General features: G+C 41.8%; 1 protein-coding gene across 2 annotated transcripts in view; it reads left to right on the top strand.

The window, feature by feature from the left end:
- sema3aa (sema domain, immunoglobulin domain (Ig), short basic domain, secreted, (semaphorin) 3Aa) overlaps window positions 1–21,357 on the top strand; it is a 33,921-nt gene extending 12,564 nt beyond the window's left edge. Inside the window, exons 2-18 of one of the 2 annotated variants that reach the window (XM_051949114.1) lie at window positions 402–562; window positions 1,867–1,929; window positions 4,389–4,436; window positions 5,980–6,099; window positions 6,917–7,007; window positions 7,102–7,221; window positions 9,181–9,323; window positions 9,455–9,569; window positions 9,651–9,720; window positions 11,933–12,077; window positions 13,353–13,572; window positions 13,888–13,979; window positions 14,092–14,133; window positions 14,374–14,531; window positions 16,051–16,118; window positions 16,219–16,367; window positions 18,381–21,357. In XM_051949114.1, the coding sequence (XP_051805074.1) occupies window positions 402–562; window positions 1,867–1,929; window positions 4,389–4,436; window positions 5,980–6,099; window positions 6,917–7,007; window positions 7,102–7,221; window positions 9,181–9,323; window positions 9,455–9,569; window positions 9,651–9,720; window positions 11,933–12,077; window positions 13,353–13,572; window positions 13,888–13,979; window positions 14,092–14,133; window positions 14,374–14,531; window positions 16,051–16,118; window positions 16,219–16,367; window positions 18,381–19,112 (2,537 nt within the window). In that variant the 3' untranslated portion in view covers window positions 19,113–21,357. The remainder of the gene's footprint in view (window positions 1–401; window positions 563–1,866; window positions 1,930–4,388; window positions 4,437–5,979; window positions 6,100–6,916; window positions 7,008–7,101; window positions 7,222–9,180; window positions 9,324–9,454; window positions 9,570–9,650; window positions 9,721–11,932; window positions 12,078–13,352; window positions 13,573–13,887; window positions 13,980–14,091; window positions 14,134–14,373; window positions 14,532–16,050; window positions 16,119–16,218; window positions 16,368–18,380) is intronic. The other variant, XM_022202560.2, reaches the window with a different exon arrangement.
- Window positions 21,358–27,367: the final 6,010 nt, after the last annotated feature.

Here is a 27,367-nt window from a genome sequence, read left to right on the forward strand (position 1 = left end):
AGTCTGAACCGTGTCCCTGATTGCGACATGCTGTGTTCTCTTAAAATGCCTCACGCTATACTTGACTGACATGTAGTTGTATGTAAGTGTGTGCAAATGTCGTGATTGTTGAAGCACTAACTTTTAACTATTGAAACACGTATTTCATCAAAAGAAGCAAAAAATGTGTTACGATTGAGTATCTGCTGGTGCTGAGTGACACCTAAGAATGATTGTAACTTCAAAGAGTATTCCATTTAAAAGGTTTTCTGTGTTGCAGATACATTTTTAAACCAATGTTTTGCAATAAGTCCATACTTTCAGTTTATGGGAGTTGCTTTCTCTTTTAAGTTTGCTCATTCGTCTGATGTTTCTTGATTATTTATTCAAGGAATGACCTTTTTTTTCTCCTCTTCTTCCAGAGATGTTAGACACCAGTAACCTTATCACCTTCAATGGCTTGGCCAACAGCTCAAGCTACGACGCTTTCTTATTGGACGAGGAACGAGGAAGACTGCTGGTCGGAGCCGAGGATCACATCTTCTCATTTGACCTGGTCAATATTAACAGAGACCACAAAATGGTAAACTTCAAATGCTGTATTCTGGTTATGTTTGATGCATTTGTGTAAAAGTCAAATCTACTCTTCTCTTCTCTTCTCGTTCCCTCTGGAGTCCATTACTCCATCTTTTCCTCCCCTCCCTTCATCCCTCCCACTGTCTGTCTCGGTCCAGACGAGGCTGTCTGTAATTCCATTACTCCACCTGGACTACGTTAACAGTCTTTTTATCTGATTCGGGCTGCCATCACAGACACACAAGACTGACACAGACTTGCCTACCAGCTGCAAAGAGCTGAACGGGGAGGAATAAAAGTGCTGAAAAATACATAGCCAATGTAGAGAGGGAGAGTGTGTCTCTGTATTCTTTTGCCCTTGGCTCGGATGTGTATTTTTTTTCTTTCCTTCTCGCTCTTTTGTTCTAATCTTTGCGTCATTATAAGATAAAGGCCAAAAAGCAGTGATTAGGCAAATCTAATGCAATTACGCTGAAATGTGCAATGTAGATTCCCAGGAGAGGAAAACTCAGCTGATCTCGAGAGGAGATAAAGTCTAGGAATAGACTGAGAAGTGTGTGTGTGTATTGTAAGGTCATAATAATGCGCCAACATGCATGTGCATACATTTCCATTATCTCTCGACATCTGTGTGGCCAGCAGCAAAAAAGTCGAGCTCTATCGCACCCAATTTTTGAGCATATAATCATTCCTTTACTTATTACGGCTCACACAGGCATACTCATGCGCTCCATGTGTGTTCATAATTCATGTGACACCAGGGGCCACAGATGGATGACAAGGAGGCTTATCTCTTCCAAAACAAAGTAGCAAAACCGGGCTTCGCTTCATATATGAGGTGAAAAGTACAACCTTATGCTGAGGATTTGAGTGTAGGAAGAAGCTGTAATTTGAAGCAGAACCACTGTTTAGACTGTAAAAAAAAATGTCTGAAACTGTCACAGCAAGCATCATTGTGGATATTAAAATATATTTTTCCCCAAATCACATGAACACACCACGTTTTTTCAATTTGTGTTACCATTCTTCTCCTCTTTATTGCAGTCAGTCCTTCTGTTTTAAAGGCCATCCCTTACTTATTATATGTACTCGCGTGCACTTTTGCATGGTTTTACCGAGGATACAAAAGGAATGAGTAAATATGAATATAAAACATGACAAATCAAAAGTCAGTCTCCTGGAATTGCACAAATTTTGCTTCCCTCTGATTCACTACATTGACTCACTGCCTTCCTGTTTCATGAAGCAGCATGCGAATCTTCCTCTCCACCTCCAGCATAATGTGACTGTGTCTCTTTCTCATTTGCACAGATTGCATGGCCCGCCACCCCCTCAAAGAGGGACGAATGCAAGTGGGCAGGGAAAGACCTGGGGGTGAGTCCACGTTCATGATGATTTCCATGTAATATTCCCTAAATTATATTGCTGTTTGTTCCTCAGATTTCTCTCTTTTTTTGCTTGTTTTGGTCACCACATTAAGTGTACTGTAGAAGTAGTTGCCTGGGGAGAAGTCATAGAAGAGCAATAGCACACTAAAGAGGTAGGAAATTAGCTCTGATGAAAGTGATGCAGTAGCTGTGGCCTGTTTCACCTCCAGCACGCTGTATTCTCTAGAGGCCGTCCCCCAGTGACACCTACAGCGAAACACAAAGAAACAAACTGTACGGCAGATGTTTTGTCACAGTGTACACAGTGTGTCAGCGACACAAGGACAGTGACGCAGAGGTTGTTTGCTTCTGTGATGTACGGTTTAATGTTGGGAGTATGTTTATGTGTGTCCCGCTCGTGTGCATATTTATGTGGGAGTCCATTGTTTGAGTTCTCGTTATCTGGCGCTGGCGTGTTAGCTCACATGTCCAAGTTTGCTGAACACATACTACATGCAGCCGACTTTGTGTGTCTGTTATCTGAGCGTTGCTGTTTGGAAAGGCCCTCTCTGTGTTGTATCTGATCTTAATTTCATGCCTGGATGAGTCTGGAGTGCAGGGCTGCAGGGTTTTTAGGATAATCCTGAATTACATAGTCCTTTTTAAATCACAGACGTTCCACTGGGCTCTACCTCACCGCCAGCTTTCTGGGTTTCGCACAAGGCACAACCACATAAGCAACACTACACCTTCACTCCCTCGCACAGTGGAAAGAGTGTGTTCTGCTGGCAGCGCGAAATCACAGAAACACAATGATGAGGTATTTGCGTGCTGCGAAAATGTTTACCCTTGAAAATGAGGCGGTGAGAGCAGAGACAGAGCCCAGCACGAACAGGCCTTGATTAGGACATTACTAAAGCATCCAGAGCTGCCAATGCGATGCATTTCTCCAAACCACATTTTATAGCCGCAGAACAAATTTAACAGCTGACCCCCCTCCTCAAAATGCCTCATGGCTGCATCACTATCCCAAGCAGAATGACTGTGTAACATGGCCTAAGTTGTTGCATTTGATTCACTTAACAACGGTTTCAGATCCTGGAGCAAGGATTTACAATCGCATGGAACTGCCTGATGTCATTTCCGATCCGCTGTCCAGCTCGAGACTTTGGAGGAAAAATAATAATTCAAAGCTGTCCTCTGTTGCCAATCCAGTTTCTATATTCAATTAGAGACCTCAACATTATCTCAAAATTCACTCAACTCATCCAAATACATACAAATCTGTCCACCCATTTCTCCTATGGAAAGTCAGCATTAATATCCAGTGCAAAGAGAGTCATTCGTCTTCTCCAATAATGACTCATTTATCCTCTGTGGGTGTTGTGGTTTTCACATAATGACATGGTTTGTGATCAGGCAAACCATTTTTCACCTGAGGGCATGACACAGCGACACATTTGAGTGACCATAACTAACGTCTGTTAGTGTTTAGGTGCAGCCCACCTACCTCATGGCTAATGAGTCGAACTGAAACAGCCATATAGAAATCCTAAACAAAGCTGACCCTGCAGGGGATTATCGGAGTTGATGAAATATGTATAATAAGAATGATGTGTGGAGGACATGTGCTCCTGATGTTGAGCCGAAGGAAACACAGAGGGTAAAGCCATTACATTACAGAGTCACAGAGACAAGCAGGGTTGAGGTCAGCCACAAGACATCAGGCAAGTTTAGTCCTCATTTGTGAACTCAGGAACTGTTATGTGGCTGCAGACTTACGTGGTTTAGTGGGTTAATAATTACATGCACAGTTAAAAGGTGTTAAATACATGGAAAAAGAGCTGGTCAGGATGCTGTGACAGATTTCACACTTCATATTTATAAATTAGTCTGACAGAGTTAGAACTAAAGGTTCATATTGAATGTTTGCATGGGAAATATGCAGCTACTGCCTGTTAGCATAGCCAGAACACAGATGAGAAACTGAGCTAGCATGCAATATCCAAGATTTTAAACATAACTGCACATAACTATCTGCTTGGGGAAGATATAGTGTATTAATCCTAAGTAGAGATGGAAGTGTGTGTTGTAGTCCAAGTTTCTCTGTTCTATTTGCATACATGTTAATGCATGTGAGTTCCTCCAATTGAAAAAGCTGGCCCTCCCTCCTCTTATAAACAGACCGAGAGTGACCTCCCACACTACATTGAAAATGGCAAAGTGCAATTTAATGTACAGCCAGTGCCCCAAAAATCCCCCTAAAATTCAAAACATTTTTATCATAACATTTTTTGTTCATGTTTTGTACCTAATGTATGTGCACTCGTTTCGTTTTGAGGCTCTTTGCTGCTACTCCTTTTACATACATGTCTTCTCCGCTCCGGTCTCCGTGTGTCTGTTACCACACATGGTTAAACTCCGGTCCGGCCATAACTGGTCCATGCATGGGCCTGATTCGATCAGATGGACCATGGAATCAGACACACATGGAGCAGAGACAAGAACAGACAGGTGAAGTGAAGATAATGTTACTTGAGTTGACAACAAACTACTGTGGCCTGTCAATGCACTTTACAAAGCTAGCATAGGCTAATGGTTATGGCTAGATTATTTTTTTGTGAGCACAACCATTCTGGTTGTAAATGAAAGTGAAGATTAGTGGAATCTGTGGACAACATGTCTGTTATTCTGAGATGCTGGTCCAGTAGTGACATCCACTTGTTCTGTACACAGAACCGTTAAACATAAAAAAAAAAGAAACATTGTGAAGTTCCCTGGTCTCCCCGATTGCTGCAGTGAAAACAAGATTTCTTTAAGTAACTCCATCCACCTAATAAATAATCCAACATGTATCCTCCCATAAAACCACCAATTGTCATTTTTACACGTAGTTTTTTGTACGGATTAAACAAGTGTGCCAATAGGCAGATTGTGTAACCTCAGGGCAGAGCCAGGCTAGCAAAGCAAACCAGCTGTTGGCTCCATAACTGAGCACCCAGATATGTGAGTGGTATTTTCACATCTAACTCCCCGCAAGACACTCTCGGTGTATTTGCCAAAAACTTTCCCTTTAAGCAGATTACTGTGAAGGAGAAACGGTCAGGGCTGAAACAACAGTTCTGCCTTTTGGAATCATAAAAGAAAACTCTGTTTTTTGGACAAGGTATGCAGTGTGTGATTCGAGAGTTCATTTTAGGCTTCACTGGAAAATGTCATCACTCCAACCTGAAGCCCTGTATCCATTTATGTTTCACAGGGACATCATCAAATCATCAAAGTTAAAGCTTTCGAAGGCTGAACAGATACATGTGTTGAAGGGAAGAGATAATTTGGCTGTCAGCGTGTGATGAGATGTGTGCTGAGTTTCCAAATCCCCAACCAAATGTGTTCTTATTTGTTAGGTGGATATTCAGCGTGTATTTATAATTAGGCAAACCCCAGCCTAATCTGTTAAACACATGTGCCCAAATCAACTCCTCGGGGCTGCTAATAACCCTCCTACATTAACCAATCCCGTTGATTAGCGCTCTAATAAACAGTCTCACACTGCTGGGACTATCAGCATGTACTGGAGAGCCAACCCAAATACCCACAGTAAATTCAAACATATGGATCATTAAAGATCTGTGGCAGATTTGCTTGATTTGTCTTACAGGTGGGATTTCCTTGAAGGAGACTCGGTTTCCCAAACCAGCTGGAAAGTCCCTGCTTAAACTGGAATTCCAACAAAAGCTTTTCTCTATTATTCTCTGCTTTCCATTAGTCCCTATTTTCTAACGTTTTTCTCTGCTTAAAATGTCAGCTTTATTTTCACAAAGGATAAAACTTAATTTAAACTTTGTGATACAGAGGAGAGAATTGGAAGTATGAGATTACTGCTAACATGTGCAACCTCTTTCATTAAAATCCCCACAGTTTCATATGCTTTTCAAGGCTATATAATATGCTAGACAGGCCGTATTCAAATCTTTTTGCCAGCTGTATGTTGTCTCACTGTATGAAATTAACCCACAAGTTGGAGGCTTGATGTTCCCTTTCTTATTTCTTTTTGTAGAAAGAATGTTCCAACTTCATCCGGGTTCTCCAGCCTTATAACCAGACCCATCTGTACATCTGTGGCACAGGAGCCTTCCACCCCATTTGTGCTTATCTGGAAATGGGCAAGAGGGCAGAGGTAATACATTCGGTGCTTTAATGCAATTGAATATTGTTAATCAGTTATATATATGCAAAAGGTAATTTAGATCTCGATTGAACCTTTATTTTGCTGTCGTGAAATGTGACAACAGGGCTATATAGTGAACTAATGACAGAGAAAACTGCACTGCATGGAGTAAAGGCTAACACACACACACTCACACACACACACACTAAATTGATTATCTACCCATCAGTGTTTTCTTTTGTGCGAAGAAGTGGAAAAAAGTGGTCACTACATGGTTCAATTACAGCTGTCGGATATTAAACAACCGCTCTCCTACGTAAAAGTTTAATCAGTCATCTTGATAAAGGTCTACAGGTTAATCAGTGTACCAGCGTGAGCTCTGCTGCCCAACAATGGAGGAGGAGAATGAGTGTTTGCACCATGCAGTTTTTCAGTACAGCCGGCCCTGCATGTGTTCACTTGAAGTTAAAGCAGTGTTGTCAGTAACTTATTTAAAGAAAAGTGAGTAAGTTGGGCCTCACTTTTAATTTATTCCAAGACTCTAGAAGCAAGGAGGTCTACTTCTGCTGTTTAGTCCTACTTTAGTCCCTGTTGTTTCTTACTTGTTGCACTGCTACAGAATCTGTTGTTGATCAGTAACCAAAGCAAAAAAAACACAGCTTATTACTCATGTGTGACCGATTTTTGTTCAGCATCGCGGCCCAAAAGTAGCGTGCTATAAAGAGGATATGTTGTAACTTGAAACACTGGCTATAAATGCACCTCTAACCAGGCTTAATGTGGCTCTCATTGGCCTCATTTTGATCTTTGACCCTCTCCACCACAGGACAACATCTTTCGACTGGCCTCACATTTCGAGAACGGCCGCGGGAAAAGCCCCTACGACCCCAAAATGCTCTCGGCCTCGCTTCTGATTGGTGAATTTGATCTCTGCCTTTTATTAGTTCCAGGAAGTGCACAATACGCTCGAGAGCTGGTCATTTGTTCCTAACTTTGCTTTCTCTCTGGCAGACGGAGAGCTGTACTCTGGCACATCTGCTGATTTCATGGGAAGGGACTTTGCTATTTTCCGTACGCTGGGAGATCATCATCCAATCAGAACTGAGCAGCATGATTCAAGATGGCTGAATGGTAAAAAAAAACAAAAAACAAAAAATGAAATTAAAGATTGTTTTTATGAGGAATCTGAACCCCCGAGCAAAGTATTCTCATAAAAATGGAAATCTGTTTTGTATAATGTAGTTTTTCCTTATGAGGAAATTGTAGAAGTTTCGTTTGGCTTTTGCTAGACTGCTCAAATATGTTGGTATGGACCTATCTACAAACCATCAGTGCAAGTTTAAAAACTGAACAAACTAGATAAACTACATTATCAAACTTAACAAGCTCCAGCAAGCTTCACCCTTTGGTCAAAGTGGACAACCGTGATTTGTATTCACATTCGCTTTTCAGTAAGTTAGCCCCTGTCTCTGCCTATTATTTGTAAAAAGGATACCGTTGAGGTTTTCAACACTTTGAAGCATTAAATTCTCTCACAAGCCTCCAGTCTCCGATCATTTCCATTCATGTGCAGACATCAGATATCAGAGCCCATTCACAAAGTCACTGGATTTGCCTGCGCTAGTAAGATTAGCGCTGCATTGAGGGTTATTGACTGTTCAGTCTGTCTGGCTATCTTTCGGCACCGCGGAGGACTTAGGGAGCCACAAAAGGTCAGTTTGAACCTTTCCCTCAAGCTGTGCCATCCCCTTTTTTTCCTCACTCTTTCCCACAGAACTAATCCGCTCTCAGCTGTTTTCCTGTAGTGGAGTCAAATTCCTCCCAGTTCCCCTCAAACCACCCACCCAACCACCTCCCCCAGCGCCATCAAAAATCACTGCTGCTCTGTGGTGCTGATTACTGTGACGTATTAATAAAGAGCGATTTAAAAGGGAGAAGTCATTGTTGTCGAGTTAATCCCCATCGATCTTTCACCTTGTTCAAACAAATACGCTGGGGGGATTGTATCCATCCGGCTCCGCAAAATCCAATGCCTTCTCCACAAAGGGAGAAGGGGATTGTAATTGCATGGATTACTGGGTTGGGGATATTCTATTGAGCCTTTATCAACAAGGTTACATGGTGCTCAATTGTAACAAGAGAGAAACTTGGGGATGAATCCTTAATAGCAGCTGATTCTATAAGGATTTAGGGTTAAACGGTAGGTTCGATAGACTTGATTCACTGAATTTATTTACACATCTCTTCACCTTTTAATGCCCTCTCACTCACATAGATGCTGGATTACACCCCCTTCTGAGTGAAGTGGCCTTTTGTTGGGAATTAAATGTGATGAATTGTGTGACCTCAGACATTGGCGACACCGGCAGCAGCCTGTTTTTGCACCTGATCGCATCCACAGATGAATTTATGAACCTGTAGATTTAACGGCATAGAAGTATGAAGCGTGTGTGGGGTACGCATGATTTATACCAGAGGTCTCGCACCCGCACAGCGCTTATAAATCTGCTTCCCACTTTGGCCACAGTCTGCCTTTTCACAGCTACTCTATATCCTCAACAGCCACGAAGGTGTAACATGGCACTGCTTGTTTCTCTCCAGCTAACCCCGGAGCTTTTAGGCGCGGGCTCGTTTTACGCGTGGCGACGCCTCAGTGACTGCGGCCACTTTTTCCTTCAGTCTTCATGCCCATTGTTTTGTTTTGTTTTTTACCTCCACAGATGTCCCATCCTCTGTGGCACCGGCTCCTCCGTTTAGCTTTTGATTTCCTCTCGCGAGATAAATTTATTCAAGTGTGATCCGGGACAATCAGAGCCATGTGTGTTTGCGAGGATGTGGTCTAGAGACAGGGGTTATGTGGGATTTGGATTTGGAGAGCTCACTTGAGGTAAAGTCAGATGCTGTAACGCCGGGGTGTAAAGTGAATGGCTGCTATTACTGAGGCGTGACTGGAGAATATCACGGGGGATTGGTTTCAGAGGTGTAAAATAGAGGTGAAAGGATTGCCATTGGGGCAGAGGTTGGATTGTAGAATTATATGTGTGTAGGGCGGGTGAGTTTGTAAGTTTGTCTGCTTTTTTCATCCTCTAGACCCCAGGTTCATCAGCGTACACTTGATCCCCGAGAGCGACAACCCTGAAGACGACAAAATCTTCCTGTTCTTCAAGGAGAACGCCATGGACGGAGAGCACACTGGGAAGGCTACCATCGCCAGGATAGGACAACTGTGTAAGGTAACAACACACACGAGCAAACAAAATGCTTCTCTTACAAGCGATGAAAAGACCAACTGATTACAGATCTGTTGCAGAAATAAGCACATGATGAGGTGAGAACTTACAGAAATGTGTTGATGCTTTTGCAGAATGACATGGGAGGTCACAGGAGTCTGGTGAACAAATGGACCACTTTCCTTAAAGCCCGACTAATGTGTTCCGTCCCAGGCGTGAATGGCATCGATACACACTTTGATGAGCTGCGTAAGTGTCTTTTCATACGCATAACCTCACAGTTCCCTTCAAAAGCTCTCGCCTTCACCCCTTTTTGCTCTTGATTTTCAGAGGACGTGTTTCTGATGAGCTCCAAGGACCCAAAGAATCCAGTTATCTACGCTGTATTCACCACATCCAGGTACAATCCTGTGCAGGTCTTTTCTTTTAAGCGTGCCAGTGAAGGGCTCAGATTCCCAAACAGCTCGACAAACACTGCTAGTATCATATTTGTTTTGTTGATTTGTTGCTAGGAGATCAGAAGGAGTTGATATGCATTCAGCATTCACACACGCTCCACATTTCCTTTCAGGAATCCTTCCCTTTCACATCCTTTATCTGTAATTTCCGAAACCATTTCAAATGACATGGCAGGATGCGAGCGACCAAGTGTGCCGCCATCAAATTCCCAGACAGCAATCCCGTAATCCACTTACAGGTGTCTTATGGTTGCTTTCCCCTTTTTCGATGGCAACCCTCCCCATATCACTGATAGGAGATTGCTTTTATCCGATTCCCCCCATTCCTCACTACCTGTCCCCCCTTTTTTTTTTCCACTGAAATCTTGGCAGGCCTGTATGGAAATCAGATTACTGGGGCAGGAGGGAGCGAGTGAAACATGATATTCACTTAGCGGGAACGCACGTTTCTCCCCTGGCCGCCGCCCCAGCCATGAATGGGGTTTACAGAGGCCGGGTGTGGCTCTATTGAAGCATGTGGAGAGGTGAAGGCATGGGGGCAAGGCAGATAAGTGAGTTGAAATGGCACAGATGGTGGCACTTATCATGATGATGATGAATTTGCATTTGGGAAGCAGCAGGAGGGGGGGGGATTATTTTTGCGTCCAGCACTGTCTGTGAACCGCTTTGAAAGGAGGACAAACACTTCACCATCAATCACGGCTAATGATAAGACAAGCTGAATGGAACAGCGGTGGAAGCTAACGCATACTGACAGACGCCTCGCATCACCAGACCCGTGTGGCTTTTCTCGGCTTTCTGGAATGTATTCAAACCGAGAGGGTTGGTGCGCATCGGTGGGCGTACACTTGCACATCGGCCCCCAACACGCGCGCACACACATGTACACTTTAAAATTCAATTATGGGGCATTGAGGAATTACAGTGGTTTAATTGGTTTTCTAAGTGGCCGGTTTTCAGAGATGAATAGAGCAGAGATTCAGAGGAACCGGCTTTTAATATCACTGCTTAATGAGGCACAAAGAAGCTGCCACTGACAGATCAATGTTTGATTGTGCCCCTATGTGTGTGTGTGCATGATTGTGTGTTTGTGCCTTTTTCTGGAGGTGAATTTGCCCGCCTCTTTCCCTGTCTGTGTATCTGCACAAACACATGTTCGCCCTTCTTCTTAAGCACAGATATTGGAGTGTCTTTTCTTGCCCCTGGAGTTAATTGAATTTCTCTGTAATTAACATTTTCAAATGCTAATCCATTCATCTTCCATGCTTTGGTGAGTACTGGCGGCTGTGTGTATGCCAGCCACATCCCTAATTAGTCTGATACAACTTCCCATTGCAGTCAGCAAGACAAAGGACGTCTTGAATCGTATTGAAGCCCTCGGTTCCTGTAAGAGGAGATTTGCTGTCCAAAAGGAAAAATCTGCCATCTGTAAAAAATGACACTTGGAAAGTTAATGAATGAACTTGAGATTAGTTTTGAACGACCCAACCCAGCAAAAAAGAGCTGAGAAACAGATCTTTTCAAACATGGTGTTCATAGATTGCAAACAGCCAGCTTACATTGTCACAATCTCTACTTAAATATTGTAATAACTCTTGTGGAATCTTGGAATATTCCCGTGGAACTCCCAAATTCTCCGTTTAAATGAGTCACAGCTCAAATTGCTGTCTTCTGGATGACCCACGACGGAGCATGAACTGAAAGAAAATCCACATCATTTCCCCGTTTTTTTTTTTTAGCATGATTGATCGCCCTTGCCTGCTTTGGACCTCGTCTAGTGAAAGCACAATCCACCCATCTGGCACAAGCAAACGCTCGCAAAAATATTGGAGGGGATTTCAAATATGCTCTGCACCAGGTCTCCTTGTTTTGTTGGTGCTGTGCCCAAATTCCTGTCTGTTCTCAAGAGGTTGGAAGCAATCGGAGAGAAGTTCCAATCTGTCATTCCTATACTTAGGTAATGACAACCTTGCTCCTCTCTGTCTTTGTGCGATGAAGGGTCGTTTTGTTGTCTTTCTTCAGTATTTCACATGCTCCTAATCCCCGTCTTGTGAACGATCATTTATGAATCCCTTTTGTTTGTCTTTCTCATCTTTCATTTCACCGCCCTCTCCCTCTCTTTACCTTCCTTTTTCCATCTCTTTCCCTCCACAGTAACATATTTAAAGGCTCAGCAGTCTGTATGTACAACATGGCAGACATCAGGAGGGTTTTCTTGGGTCCCTACGCCCACAGAGATGGACCCAACTACCAGTGGGTGCCCTTCCAAGGCAGGGTGCCCTATCCTCGCCCTGGCACTGTGAGTCTTCATTGGCAATATTACATGATTACAGTAAATTTACAAGCAATAAAGTCACATTGGCATAGGATTCACTGCTAACACACATGGATGGCTGCTTTCTATTAGTGCTTAATAGTGTCATGCCACATAAAATCAAACAAATCTGAAAAAGTTCCCACATGATCTCCTCAGAATCAGCTGATTTTTTTTATGTACCGTAACTTTAGTATATTAAATAAAGCCATGCAAATTTTACCTTCACACGAGGAACATTTTCCAAGTTACAACCCTATTAACTACAAAGGGGTGGGTCGAAGCTTCATGCTTTTTCATTTATGTTAGTTTTTCCAGCATTTCTGAGCCCTCATAACCTCATATGGAAAGTAGATAGTAATCTGAAATTTTCCGGTATGAAAAACACATTTGACATCTGTTAGAAACTGCAACCAAAGCAGTCATACATCCACCCCAGGTGTCATACAAAGCCAAAATCTTGTTTTTATCCAGCATGATTTGAGCATCAGTATCATAGAGTATGTCATAGTTTCAACAACAAAACTACACCGGTTTATTATCTGTAGCACAGAGTAATAGAAACAGACATTGGTACCCTGGAAGTGTTTATCTGTTGTCTGAGAATTCACTGGAGAAAACTCTAAAAAATGCATTTTGGGTACACTTTAAAGGGTCATATCACCATGTAGGATAGGTGGTTGCTCAAAACAAGTGCTGGCAAATAAAAGCCGGAATTTTGGCCTACATTTTTCTACCAGTCTCATCTTCTAGCCATTATTCCTTCTGTGTCAAAATCACATTCTTTTTGCTATTGAAACTATGATACATCCCAATATGTTGATGCTCAAAGTCGCTTATAGTAAAAATAGTCCTGAACAAAAGCAAGATTTTGGCTTCAGTTTGTGACACCTGGAATGGATGTAAAATTGATTTTACTGTTACAGTTTTTAACAGAGCTCAGATGTGTTTTCATCCTTGACCATTCCATGTGTCTGTCTCCTGTACTCATGAAGACATGAGGGCTTAAAAAAGGCTGGAAAATTGATGCAAATTTCCATTCACCCCTATCTACCTCAAGGTCCTGTAACTCTGAAAATATTCAGAGCGTGAAGGTAAAATTTTGCATGACTTCATCCAATATACTAAAGTTTCTGTTCATAAAAAGAAAGTATCTGATTCTGAAGTGGTCAGATGGGAGTCATAGATTCATTATTCATTGAATGATTCAATATAGATATAGAGATCCCAAGAAAAAATAAACGTCTCATATCTCCTCAGTGTCCCAGCAAGACATTTGGAGGTTTCGACTCTACCAAGGACCTTCCCGATGACGTCATCACCTTCGCCAGAGGTCACCCAGCCATGTACAACCCGGTTCACCCAATAGGTGGACGTCCCATCATGGTACGGACAGACGTGGACTACCAGTTCTCCCAGCTGGTGGTGGACAGAGTGGAGGCGGAGGACGGCCAGTATGACGTCATGTTCATCGGCACAGGTAAACAACAGACGTGGAAGTCATCTATTTAGCGCTTTAGCATGTGTTTTATCATGGCAGACTGGTCCACTTAAAGCTTTTTGACATGATTGTGCAAATAAAGCTGCAAAAATGTCATTTCAATGAGTATTTTTGGAATCCAGAGTAGCTTCTATACAGTGAAATGCTTAAACAATATATAAAACTACATATAGGTAGAGTATAATTAGGCATGTGCACATATTCCAACTCAGGAGACTTAGCCTCTGAATAAACAAAGGTTTTTGTATTTTACACAGACATGCCCTTGCTGTATCTCTGTGTGTTGCCTTTCAGATATGGGAACAGTGCTGAAGGTGGTCACGATCCCCAGGGAGAGCTGGCATGACCTAGAGGAGGTTGTGCTGGAGGAGATGACTGTCTTTAGGGTACGACATTGAAAACAGAGTGTTAACAACAAGCAATGAAGCTGCTCCCTATAAAAATACTCACATTGTCCATAGACGTGGTGTTAAATGCGGCCGTGTTTGTTTTGTACAGGAGCCTACTCCCATTACTGCCATGGAGCTGTCCACCAAGCAGGTAAAAACTTTTCACACGTTGTAATTCACCTAAAAGTAGTTGACGAGGCCGTGGGTCCAAGTGAAGCAGAAAAAAAAGTGACAAGTTCTGTGCCTTTAAGAAAACGCTGATATCGAAAAACAAGCATATCAAATGTGCCTACTGAGAACTAACCACCTTCTTTTCGCAAGAACCTGTTCCAAGCGAGCCACACAGAAGAGTTTCATTTTTACGTCCTTGCTGTTTTTCTGGCTCCCACAGCAACAGCTGTACCTTGGCTCGGCCCTGGGTGTATCGCAGATGTCTTTACACCGTTGCGAGGTGTATGGGAAAGCTTGCGCTGAGTGCTGCCTGGCCAGAGACCCTTATTGCGCTTGGGATGGTGCTGAGTGCTCCAGATACTTTCCTACCGCCAAGAGGTAGGAGCCTGCACACACTAAACACTCCTCCTTCACCTTTATTTATCCTCCAAGGGTCTGCTCAGCTTGCGTTTTCCTTTTCAGCAACATCTTGCCTTTGTATTAACGTCATCGCGTATAGCCACACGTGGGAGTTATCAGTACACCTGCGTTTTACTGTTGCTTCCAAACAGTTGGTTTTAAATGTGATGCTCAAGGGCAACCTTCATCCTCTGACCTCAGACCTCCACTTGCATATTAGTGAGTGCAGAAAATCCAAAACAATAGATACACAGCAGCACAGGCATCCAAACATGGAAGTAATCTCTGTATTACACAGGCACAAAATACAGTCATTAAACACACACACACACACATTCCAGCAAGTACAATCCGGCAACCTTAGTTAGCACCGTTGCCAGTACAGTTGTTCTGGGTTGTGATTCCATCCTTCTAAAGCCAAGATGCACACACATGAATATGCATACACACATAACACACACACTAAATTATAGCCAACAGGAGCTGTCTGACCGCTTCACCCTGCAGCCAGGAGGTATGAACATACACACCCTCAAATTACCCTCCGCTGTATCCAGCAGGATTAGGCTGACCACTAAAGCAGCCCTCACACACACACTCACTCAGCGCTACACCCCTGCGTCTCATTCATCCAGAACTTCTCACACCAGCAGAAGTAGGCCAGTGGGTATACTCCAGCTTGGCAGGGTTACAGAGGAGGTGGCACACCCCATGGTTAAGGCCAGGACCGGCTCCTCTCGGCGCTCCTCAACACTGCAAATATTTTCCCTCCCAGAATGAGAACCAGACACTCGGCCCCGCACGTGCTCAGACGGCCAAAAAAGACGGGAATGTCAGCCCAGGAAACGTACAGAGGAGGGACATGTGTGAGAAAAAGAAACGAGACGAGTGTCCAAATGTTTTTGACGCACAAAAGTTCGGAAGGGAGGATGTTAAACGGTTGACCGCTGTTGCTTTTTCACCTTTAGTGCCTCTACTTTTTTTCTCTCTGTTCCCTTCTTTCCAGCCCCTCACCTCATTTTTGGCTCGCCCCATTTGGATTTTTACAGTTTTAAAGCAACTAGGAGCAGGGGAGGCATTCTCAGCTAGTCAGTAAAGCCAGACTAGGAAAACACCTTTCCGCCACCGTTAAACACAGATGACATAGTGGACTTTCATACGGAGAGGACAAAGAGCGCAGCTGCTTTTCCAAGATGTTTCAAGGGCGCAACAATGCTGCATGTGTTTCATAATGGACGGCTCATCGGAAGGCAATGAAGCACGTTGTTTTAGTGCTCAGCAGGTTTATGTTTCTTACATTCTGCAAAGGGGTTAGTGGTTTGCTTTTTTTCACCCATGCGATTTAACAGTGGAGTAAAGGTTGAATAGATGCCCATTCTCTTAGGTGTTGGGTAACATTGCCCCCTAGTGGCTGCAATTAAACAATACACAACACTCATGAGGAGCACGTATTTGATAGAACCTGTGTCTAAGTGTGTTTTCATTCACTTCCACGCAGGCGAACCAGGCGACAGGACATCAGAAACGGAGATCCTCTGTCCCAGTGCTCTGATCTTCAGCATCACGGTACCTTAAAGGCTTCACACGAACACTCCGTTTACCTTCCTCTTACTGCCACACACGTCTAATTCGTCTGCCTGTCTGTGTGTGTTTTGGCTTTTATCAGATGATGTGGATGGATTAGGAGGCAGCGTGGAGGACAGGAGTGTGTTCGGCGTGGAGAACAGCAGCATGTTCCTGGAGTGCAGCCCCAAATCTCAAAGAGCGCTCATCTACTGGCAGCTGCAGAAGCCCAACGACGATCGCAAGCATGAGGTGTGAATATTCACAAATGAGTGAAATAAATGCTTGGAAAATGTACGTCAAGTGTCACCTGGTCTATAACTGCCTCTTTGCTTAATGGTGTGATTAATATACTGCAAATAAAAATGATACTATCTGTTTCCGGCTATTAGATTTCTGCAGAGCAAACACCTCTACAACACATTTCCTGCTCTATCATCCACTGACCTCTTAATCTTTAACCTCGTAGACTCAGAAGGGTGAAAACTTCTGGGTGTGGGTGTTTAGATTAACTTTTGACCCTGGCATGTAACCGATTACTTTTGCAAGAATTTGTACCGCGGCTGTATTTTCCTAGCTGGGCGTTCAGGCCGTGTTGTTTCAGGTACCTGCAAGAAAGAAAGAGAAATATGATACAGCAGTTGAGCAATATGCCCATGAGTCTGGATGCTTATCAAATGCAAAACACAGTGGTTTATAATTTTTATCTGGAAGGATAGTAATACGCCAGACTCCAGCTTAGAAATTAATCTAAAAAGAATGTTCACTGCCTCGTATTTGATAGGTGACCACAATGGCTTGATGTTTTTGCTGTTGCTGCTAAAGCTGCGCCAGGTTTTGCTTTTTTTTTTTTTTTTTTGCTGGAAAACTGTGTATGTTTTTGTGCCAGATCAGTTTATGTTGACAACTCCGATGATTGATGTAGCTGCATTAATGTAGCTGCATTTTTTTCATATGCTGCCGTTGTCTTTGGTTGAATCCAAACCACAGACCTCAAAGTTTGTCCGCTGGGTGTTCAGAAATGTAAAGGTGTCCTGTGGAGTTGTGTTTACATTTAGTGGTTGCCATCCAGGAGGCATTTCTTTTGCATACTTAAGTTCAATTTTATTTTATTTATATAGTGACACTTTGCAACATGAATCATCTCAGGGCTCTTAAAATAGTCAGGTCAATACCTGACAGTTTTATATTGTAGGAAGAAACCCAGTTGTTTTTTTTAGAACAGCTCTTTGGCAAGAGTGGGAAGAAATAACAGAAGAACAGAAATTACACCTCTGTCAGAACCAGGCATCTGCCTAGACTGGGTGGGAGATGGGGTGAATGAGAGGGAAAGGATACCAGAGAGAGCTTGCATAGGCATTTTTAAAAATTGTTCAGTTTCTATCCATATTCACAAGCTTTTAGTGTTCTTTAATACCTGTAAGGATCATTGCTGTGCCTCTTTGCTTTGTTACTGCTGCCAACTGTTGGATTAGTCTGTACTGAAACTGAAAAATATGTAAACAAGAGCAGCTTTCCTGGGAATGCATCTGTATTATAATGCAGCATATGTGAGAAATAGAAGTGAAGGGTTGATACTGGCTGAGTTTCCACCATCTATGAATGTCATTCACCTTTACGGTTTCCACAGAGCTCTGACCTATTAGCATACAATCAAACCTAATGGTAGCATTAGCCACGTTAGCTGCACATTGACCAACACTAAAGATTTTTCTGTTGTGAGGACATTACCATCAAAAGCAAAAATAATCCAGTGATTCTTCATTTAATAGGATGGTGGGAGTGCATGATGCCTCTTGTGTTTACTCTTGCAGCCAGTCTTTGCTCATAGCTGAGATGTTTTAAAGTTAGCAGAAGCAGCTCTAGAAAGTAAACAAACTTGGTGGACTGTGAGCAGCATCTCATTGTGAATGACTTAACTGGAAGCAAGACTTTGCAAATATTTAGGTCAACGACTATTGGTTTGCTCATTTCTATGCTAAAATTGAATAAAATCCGTACTGGCTGATAAAGCTGGGAGCTTAGCTAGTTGAGGTGGAGATTGAGGTACAGCAATAGTAGGCATCTTAATTTTCAAAAAGTGTTTTTATTTTATGCCTCAATTTTTTTGAGATATACAAGACACAAAAAATGGATTTTCACCAAATAGGACCTTTAAGAGATGAAGTGTAGAACTATGATTCCGACTCATGGATGATGCTCATTTACCTGTGAACTACCTGTCTTCTACCCTTGGCCTCATGTCTTTGTCTTTGTCTTTTTCAGATCAAGCTAGATGACAGAGTGCTCCGTACAGACCAGGGTCTGCTGATACGCAGCCTGGCTCAGTCTGACTCTGGTATCTACCACTGCCAGGCGGTCGAACACGGCTTCATCCAGCCGCTGCTGCGCCTCAACCTGCAGGTCATCCCCACCCAGAGACTGGGTGACATCCTACCTGGACTCCCTGGTGCCGGAGGAGGCGTCGGTCATTCAGCCAAACACAGGGTGTGGTACCGAGACTTCCTCTCTCTCCTGGATCACCCGGAGCTCAACAGCGTGGAGGAGTTCTGTGACAGGGTTTGGAAGAAAGAGCGCAAACAGAAGAGGGTGAAGACCCCCAACGGCAACAGTCAGGGCAAACCTGACGTCACCGGCAGTTCCAATCCGGTGATACGGCCTAAAGCTTTGGCTCCTAATGCTCAGAAGCAGCAAGCCAGCCCACCACAGAGCCGGTCCTGGCTTCAGGCTGGAGCTCCAACAGCAGAGGAGCCGGCACAGAGCCAGAACACCCAGAAAGCTCAGTCAAATCTGGGTATAATGAGCAGCCAGGCACCTAAGAACAACCAGAAGACACAAAACGGCCCGAAGGGGCAGGGCGGTCTGGCCGGTTCTCAGGTTGCGGGTGGATCTCGAGCGAGCAGCCAACACGCGAACAAGTGGAGACGAATGCAGGAAAATAAGAAGGGACGCAACAGGAGGACCCATGAGCTGCAAAGACCCCCACGTAGCGTTTGAGGAAAAAAAAAAAAAGCACAGAGACGAACACATTTCAACCAGAGCTACACACACACAAGCACAAACCCATGCATTCACATAAACACGAACACATTCATAGATTGTGTGTCCAACGTATGATTCAGTGACCTCTTCATAACAGCAGCCAGAACATTAGAAAACACACTTTTTAGGTAGAAATACATGAAGCGCACACGACAATAAAGCTCTCATTCAAAGACACGAATGCACATAAACCTGTGAAGATGAACAGAGGACTGAAAACTGGAATGCATACTGTAAATGTGTGGCTGGTTGCCTTGGATACTGCCCGGCAGACACTTCAACCTCCTGTACATAAGCAACTAAAATAAGACTGGTGTTTAGTGAGGTGTTTGTTGGTAAGCAAATGGACTTAAATGTGCTGAGAGGACAGTTGTGGAGACATTCATAGATTTATTGAAGCAGAGCTGCTGCCGTGTTTGAACCTGAGCATGTGAACTGCGAACTAGTGTATGTGGAAATGGATTTTTAAGAAACAAAACCTCTTATTTTGAAGAACTTGCTCGAGGAGAAAAGGTAACAACGGCACCCTTAGAGGAGGAAAGGTAACAAAAAAAAAGGGTCGCGACTCGCCTCGACGTGCGCACAGCTTGCACCGGTGGCTCTCACGTTGTTTTCAAAAAACAACCAGAAGCATTGTGACATGGGGGGGAAAAAATGAAACTGCAAAGTCACGCCTCTGTGCAGACAAAGTGCTTCTTCATCGTCATCACCCTCTCCAACTGGGAAAGCATTGTGCATGTTGTTGTCAATCAATGTTTTAATAAGCTAATTATTTTATGGAATTCTAGAGGCTTCTTTTTTTTTTTTTTTTTTTTTACACCCTACCTAAAATAAATGTTAGATTTTTCTTTTATATTTACTTTTCCTTTCCAAACCAGTGCTTCTATTTTGAAGGAGGGGAAGAGGGAAAAATTGCAGGCAACATAGTCGTCTTCATTGTGCATAAACCCTTCTGCTCCCTGTGTAAGTTATTATGTTGCTTTTTCTGGGATTTATAGAATTCGGGCACGGATCCCAGTTGTAGGCTATGCTAAAAAGCCAGTCTGAAATAAGACTGTCAGTTGTTTTGTGTACATATATACAACAAACTTAACTCTCTGTGTATATACAGTACATATACAGTACAAGAACACCACTTGATTATTATTTATTGCTCATTGTTTTGTGAAAGGGTTGCATTTATTTTTGATATTATGGTATTTTTTTTGGCTCATCAGTATATTGGAGAAACAACGGCAACAACAATTAAGAACTTTGATGGACCAACTGGGCTGAAATTGTGTCGAGGAATCCTCTTTTTGGGGGATCTGAGGGTTGAATTAAAGGGTTTGTGTGTTCAAATTTATTTTTATTTTTTGGAAGAGATCCCACCGATGATAAGCACAATTTTGTCTCTTTTGCCTTTCAGATCATTTCTTTATGTCTTCCTTTCTCCCCAAATCCATCCAACGTGTCTTTATTTTCCATCCAGTAGCTGTTCTATGTAAGATAATTCCCCAAAACTGAAAAACATTAGCTGTGAATCTCTGTAAGAAATAGTGGAGAAAAATGTTAAATCTAGTCTGAGGAGAAGACACATTATACTGCATGTGAATGCTACCTAAAGTAAGTGCATCTTTTTTAATTGTCTTTTTACGTGTTTTGTGTGAGAGGTTAAAAATTCCCTTAAAGCAAGGTGTGAATTCCTTTTGTCCTTTTGCCAAAACGGTGATATGAACAACTCGTGATATTCTGGCCAAAGCTGTTCAAGATCCGAGCTCCTTAATCTTCAACAACGGTACCTCCTGTCTCCCCCTCAATACGCGACAAGAGTAAATGTGTCGATGCAATAAATTAGAGCAGATAGTGTTCAACACTCAAAAGTTTGTCTCTCCCTCAGAGTTAGAAATGTGAGAGAGCTGCTGTAACACAGTTCTTTCTGGCATGCATTCAGTTGTCTAAATAAACATCTCCGTTACAAAAAAAATGTTGCTTTGTTCTCATTTCTGTCATAAACCTTCTGTACACAGTGTTCTCAGCCGCTCTCTGTTGGACGCACGGCAGCAATTATATGTTTGTTAGTCTAATGAGAGAACTCAGTTATGTCTGTGTGATTAAATCATTTCATTTGTGGTGTTGGCAGCATTGAAAGTTGAATTTAAACAGGACTGTGCAGCCATGGCTGATGATGAGATCCAAATAAAGGTCCACAAACAATTCATTTTGGCTGCATTAACACTATGAATGTTCAGATTCTTTTGTTTGTTTGCTTAATCTTTTAAAAAAATAAGGCAGTTCAGATGCGAACGAGTTGTTGGCACAGGCACCCCTGATATTAACATCTACGGTTCAATTTCTAGACTGATGTGAAGTGGAATCAGTGACTTTGATGTCAAGTGTTAAAGGGGAACTTTGGTTTTTTTCAATCTGGGGTCTGTTTTCATTTGTCATTTCATACAAGTGAGTGATGCAGAAATTAATTTTCGACATAGCTCCAGTATTTAGCCAGGCAGGCAGCTTAGCAGCTCAGCTAGCAGCTCAGCTAGCGAAAAGTATGGGGCAACTGGCCCCCCGCGTCAAAGTCCGCCCTAAAGTGCTTTTTTCCCCACACTGACCGGCTCGGATAGTCTCAATGAGTGTCCCACAACATAATAGAGATGAGAAGTGAACGAAAACCTCCACATTACACCCGTTTTGGTGGGAGCTATCGCGCGATTTCAGAACGAAATTTGCTTTCTAGCGTCCTGAGCTTTGGATACAGACGACAACAAATAGCGATCGCCAGGTAATGTGGAGGTTTTCGTTCACTTCTCATCTCTAGTTTGTTGTGGGACACTCGTTGAGACTATCCGAGCCGGTCAGTGTGGGGGAAAAAAAGCACGTTAGGGCGGACTTTGACGTGGGGGGGCCAGTTGCCCGATTCTTTTCGCTAGCTGAGCTGCTAAGCTGCCTGCCTGGCTAAATACTGGACCTATATCGAAAATTCATTTCTGCATCACTCCCTTGTATGAAATGACATATGAAAACAGACTCCAGGTTGAAAAAAACCGAAGTTCCCCTATTACGAGGATGACAAGAAAGAGACAGTTTTTCAAATACAGATTTTTGTGGAGCAGTGGCTTCTACTTCTTAACAGAAGTGTTTGTGGATGTACAGTTGAAGCTCGGAGTGATGGGATTGTGACATAAAGAGCTTCATTTTATCAAAAAAAAAAAAAAAAAATCCAGGGCTACTTTAATCTATCCTGAACAAAAATATACACCACCGCTCAAAAGTTTGGGGTCACCCAGGCAGTTTCATTCATATGCTAACATAATTGCACAAGAGTTTTCTAGTCATGAATTAGCCTTTCAACACCAATCGCTAACACAGTGTAGCATTAGAGCACAGGAGTGATGGTTGCTGGAAATGTTCCTCTGTACCCCGATGGAGATATTCCATTAAAAATCAGCCGTTTCCAGCTAGAATACCCATTTACCACATTAACAATGTCTAGACTGTATTTCTGATTAATGTTATCTTTATCGGGAAAAAACTGCTTTACTTTCAAAAATAGGGTAATTTCTAAGTGACCCCAAACTTTTGAACGGTAGTGTAAATACAGTATGTAAGTTTTCATTAAATTCTATCAATTCTGTTGAACTTACAGGGAATAAGCAGTTGTTCCAATAAATGACACCTCCACAACAGAATAGATGTCATGAAACAACCAAGTATGAACTTCTTCAAGGGCTGGGTGAAGTTGACGGACATTTTTAGGCGGCAGGATCACGTTGCCAGACATGTTCATCCGGAGTATCGAGTCAGATTTCCTGCTGTACCATGATGTCTAAATCCATTTCTTAGATGACCAATAGTGGAGTTGTGGACATTCAAGATGCTGACTACAGCCCTGACATGCAGCATCCAACATACCAACTTGACTTGCTCTTGTCATCTGTGGCATCTTGTCATTGGAATAAAATTGCATTTTAAGGTCGTCTTTTACAATTATCAGTTATATTAGTGTCTGTGTGCTGGTCACACTGATAATTGTGGTATATATATATAATGTTAACTATTAAAAAAATACAGTAGATGGTAAAATGTGCATACTTTCTTTAATCCATGTCTTGATAGAATGTAGGATGATTTTAGTTTAATTAACTCATTTATATGATTAACGTGACACAACTGCAGTTTGTTCGTGGCACAAGAATTTAAAAAATGATTTTTAGCTTTAATAGAAGATGATTTATGTGCTGCGTTTACTGTATATATTTAGGAACATTTGCCAATGTCTCTCCACAAAACTCTGGCAACAAAGTACTCAGATCAAGTTTAAAAGTTGCCTGAACTTCCAGCATGACTTTTCAGACTGAGATTGCACTGCATCAGCAATCAGTAGCACATGTGGACGTTTTCTAATTTAGAATAAAATGATCACAGTCCATGTGATTTGTGCTGTCCACAAAAAAGAAAAAAAAGATCAGATTAGGTTAGTTTAGACCAGGTTAGATTCGAGTCTTTAATGTCATTCTAATACAGTGCAAAGCAGAAATACAATGGAATTTTAAAGGCACTCCTTGAGTAAGATGTGTGCAAAACAAGAAGTCCATAAAGTCCTTGCAAAAGTACTCAAAAGTCTAATAAAAGTACAAAAAAGTTTATAAAAGACATCAAAATTTCACAACAGGATATCTAAATCACACATGAGCAAAAAAATCTGATGCCTGCAGGCTGAGAAAGATGTGCATCTGCTTTTTTTTTTTTAAAGCATGGCAACCCATTCAGTAGTTTGACAGATGTTTCATAGAAAACCAAAATGTCACGGTGCCACTGAATGAAAAATCTGCATCACCAAAGCAAGATTCATGCTCGACATTGTGCCCATCTTACGAGTAGATGATGAGATACTCTCCTGGTGGTGTTACCATCCATGGAGCAGGAGATTTCTGAAGCATGCCGAGAACGTTCTCCTGATTGCCTTCACAGAACCCTCTGTTTCTTTGAGTCAAAGTCACCATTTATCACAGTAAGCTCCAGTCACGAATAAAGGAGATTCTGGCAGCTGGAGAAGGACAGGTGGAACTGATATCATTAAAAACAGAAGAGACTGGAGGTGAGATGGTTGTGAGGGGCCTGGTACTGTACATCCTGACACATCATTAGCAAAATTAGTTTCCTGCTGTGACTTTCCTGCAACAGCAAGTCCAAATGCCTCCCTTGAGAAAAGCCTATTCTGATAAACCAGAGGGCCATCCGGGGAAATAACGCTGTGGATCATCTTTGCCAAAGGAAAAAAGTTGGAATAACTACAACCAAGACAGAAGAAGAAGCTTTTATTCAGAGCAGGATTAAAGTGCAGCGGTATAAAGACTGTAAGGACAGGGATGATAAAAGAAGACATTTATATCAAATGCAGCAGGAGGTTGGAGATTGAGGGCTGCAGGGGAAACAGGAGAGTTGCTGATCAGCAGAAAGTCGTCTGTACACCTCGTTGAGAAGCAGCAAAGCAGAACCTGTGGTGGCTGCAGTCAAATGGAAACTCTCTTTTTTCCCATTGCTTCAAATATTCAAAGACAGAGAGTAAGGGAATGAACTGGAACATAAATGCTTGAGCGGCTTTGAAATTCCACTTCTACAAAGGTCAGCTTTGGTGAGGAGGATTTAAGAAATATATAAGTCAACAGTTGGCGGCGATAGAGCTCCAGATGGTGGGAACTCGCCATGAAACAAGAAAAAGAGGAAGAACCATGTTGTTAAATGATTAAAATGCAGTTTAGATAGAACCACAACAATGCTGTTTTGTGATGTTGCACAAATCTCAGCTACAACTGGTGCAAATGAACCAACCTGTGTCCAGATATGAAAAGAAGTAAGTGAGATTTTGACTTATCTTCATTTTCTTTCCTGTGCTATCTCTGCATTGACATTTGTCATAGTAACAGAACTCCCCTCTGTGCGCTGAGGTTGGCCAGCCTCCCTCTCAGACGCTGTGGTTTTATTTATTTACGAGGCCCTCTCTGGCTTTTTGTAACCGCCTTACACCTCTCATTACTGCCTTTTAATGCTCTCACCACAGCAGTGATTGGATTAAGCTGCAGGTGCTGAGCTGACTCACTGTGCAGCTGCAACCTGGAAAAACCTGCAGAGCACAGAAAAGCTGGAGCCAGTTTTAGGCTTTAATCAGTGCAGGTTTTTAAATTTCTTCTTATTTTACTTCCAGCTGCTCTTGCTTTGGTTGAATCATGAGTTTAAAAAAAAATCTCGAATGATCTGATCTTGCTATTTTGTCATTTAAGTTTCTTATTTTCATATTCTTGCTTGGCTACATTGCAAATGAGGCCTGTTTTCCATAATGTACCCCAAGTTTTATTTTTTTTAAAGTTGAATGAATGAACAAATGCATCTATTAAATTAATTATCTACTATTTTGATAATCAATCAAGTCATATTTTAAGACATGAAACAGTAAATTCCCTGTTTCCAGCTCATTAAATCAGAATATTTTCCTCCTCTGTGACAGTAAACTCTTTGGATTGTGGATAAAACAAAACATTTTAGATGTAATCTTGGTCTTTGGGAAACACTGATGGACATTTTTCACCATTCTCTGATATTTTATACCCTGGTACCACTGTCTTCTTGAACAGCACTAGGACATTTTTATTTTATTTTATTCATTTTAGTCTATTTTATTTAATTTTGGTATCAGATTTTTTTGCCTATGATTGATGATGATTTTATATTTTTTATCCTATTTTTATTTAATTTTATTTTCTCAACAGATTTCTTTTGCCAATGACCCATGATGATTTTATTATTTTTATTTTATTTGTTTTTATTTTGTTTGATGTTATTTTGTCATCAGATTTCTTTTGCCTATGACCCATGATGATTGTAACATTTTATTCTATTTTATTTTATTTCATTTGTTATCATTTCTTTTACTCATAATTGATGATGATTTTATTATTTTATTGTTTTATTTTATTCTCAGATTTTTTTGGTCTGTTGTGCAGTTTAAAATTGTGGTGTCATTCTACGTTTATTATCATTATTATTATTATTATTATTATTATTATTATACACCTCACAATTAATAGATTACTGAAGAAAATAATCAAAAAACTAGTCGACAATGGAAATAATTATTTGCCACCTATATGCAGTTTTTTTTCACAACATTTTCACTTGTTAAAGTAAAAAAAAAAAGCAGCTGTTACTACTGATTACATTGAAGTGTTTTTGAAATCTTTTTCATGTTTTTTTGCTGTGAAATGTCACATGCTGGGCAACAAAAATGCCACTTCAACCAAAAATAGCAGCTTAGTTGACAGAGACAGTAGCGGTTCACTTGTAGGACCAGCAGAGGTCGCTGTCGGCTCTCTGCCTCTGACAAACTCTTGTCTCAGCGCCTCCAGGCCTCATGAGGAGACCTCACTCTGACACTTTGACGTTTTGTCATGTTTCTGCAGAAACTCCTCCCCTTCAGAATAAGACACCTCCAAACACTACATCTCCAGTCACCGTCTGTGTGTGTTTTCCGTCCGCTCAAGTGATTGGAGAGGTTCAATCATGTTTCAAGTTTATAAATCCAACGCTGCTGTTACCATGACGACTGTCCTTGAATGTCCTGCGTGTCTGTCGGAGTCTTTAAGATCCTCATTTTCAGCTGCAGAAAAGGGGGATGTCTTGACCATTATGTTGTTGGGTTTTATTACTGTGTGCTTTGCTTTAGGGGAGCTTCTCTGTCTGAAGTGCTTTCCACCGCACGTGTCCTCACATTTCTACTCCTCGGCGCTCCTTCTTCTTTTTTTTCTTTTTCTGTTTTTTGTGTTGTTTTTTTGTCAGACACTAGCTGACTCAACAACAGTCAAACTGCACTATTATCTGCTGCAGGATATGCTTTTGTGCAATCGATTATAGGTGCGTTTTCTCCTAAAATATGACATTGTTCTTCCATTTTATTCTCAGATTTTCACTTTAAATATTAAATTCTACAATTTTATTGGCAAATCTCACTACATTGTGGGTGAAAAGGGCTCAGTTCCCTTTAGAGTATGGAGATTATGGACAGACAGGACTGACTAGTAAGCAACAAACGTAACATTTTCATTATAATGTCTGCAAAACGTAGAGAAAAATTAAATTTTCACAATCACTGTGTCCCAATGGGTTACAGTCATTGATTTTTAATGAAACTAGTATTAAATTGAGCTTTAATTTTCAGTGTTTCAACCTGTCTT

This window comes from Acanthochromis polyacanthus, chromosome 1, assembly GCF_021347895.1.
Source record: "Acanthochromis polyacanthus isolate Apoly-LR-REF ecotype Palm Island chromosome 1, KAUST_Apoly_ChrSc, whole genome shotgun sequence".
Taxonomy (NCBI): domain Eukaryota; kingdom Metazoa; phylum Chordata; class Actinopteri; family Pomacentridae; genus Acanthochromis; species Acanthochromis polyacanthus.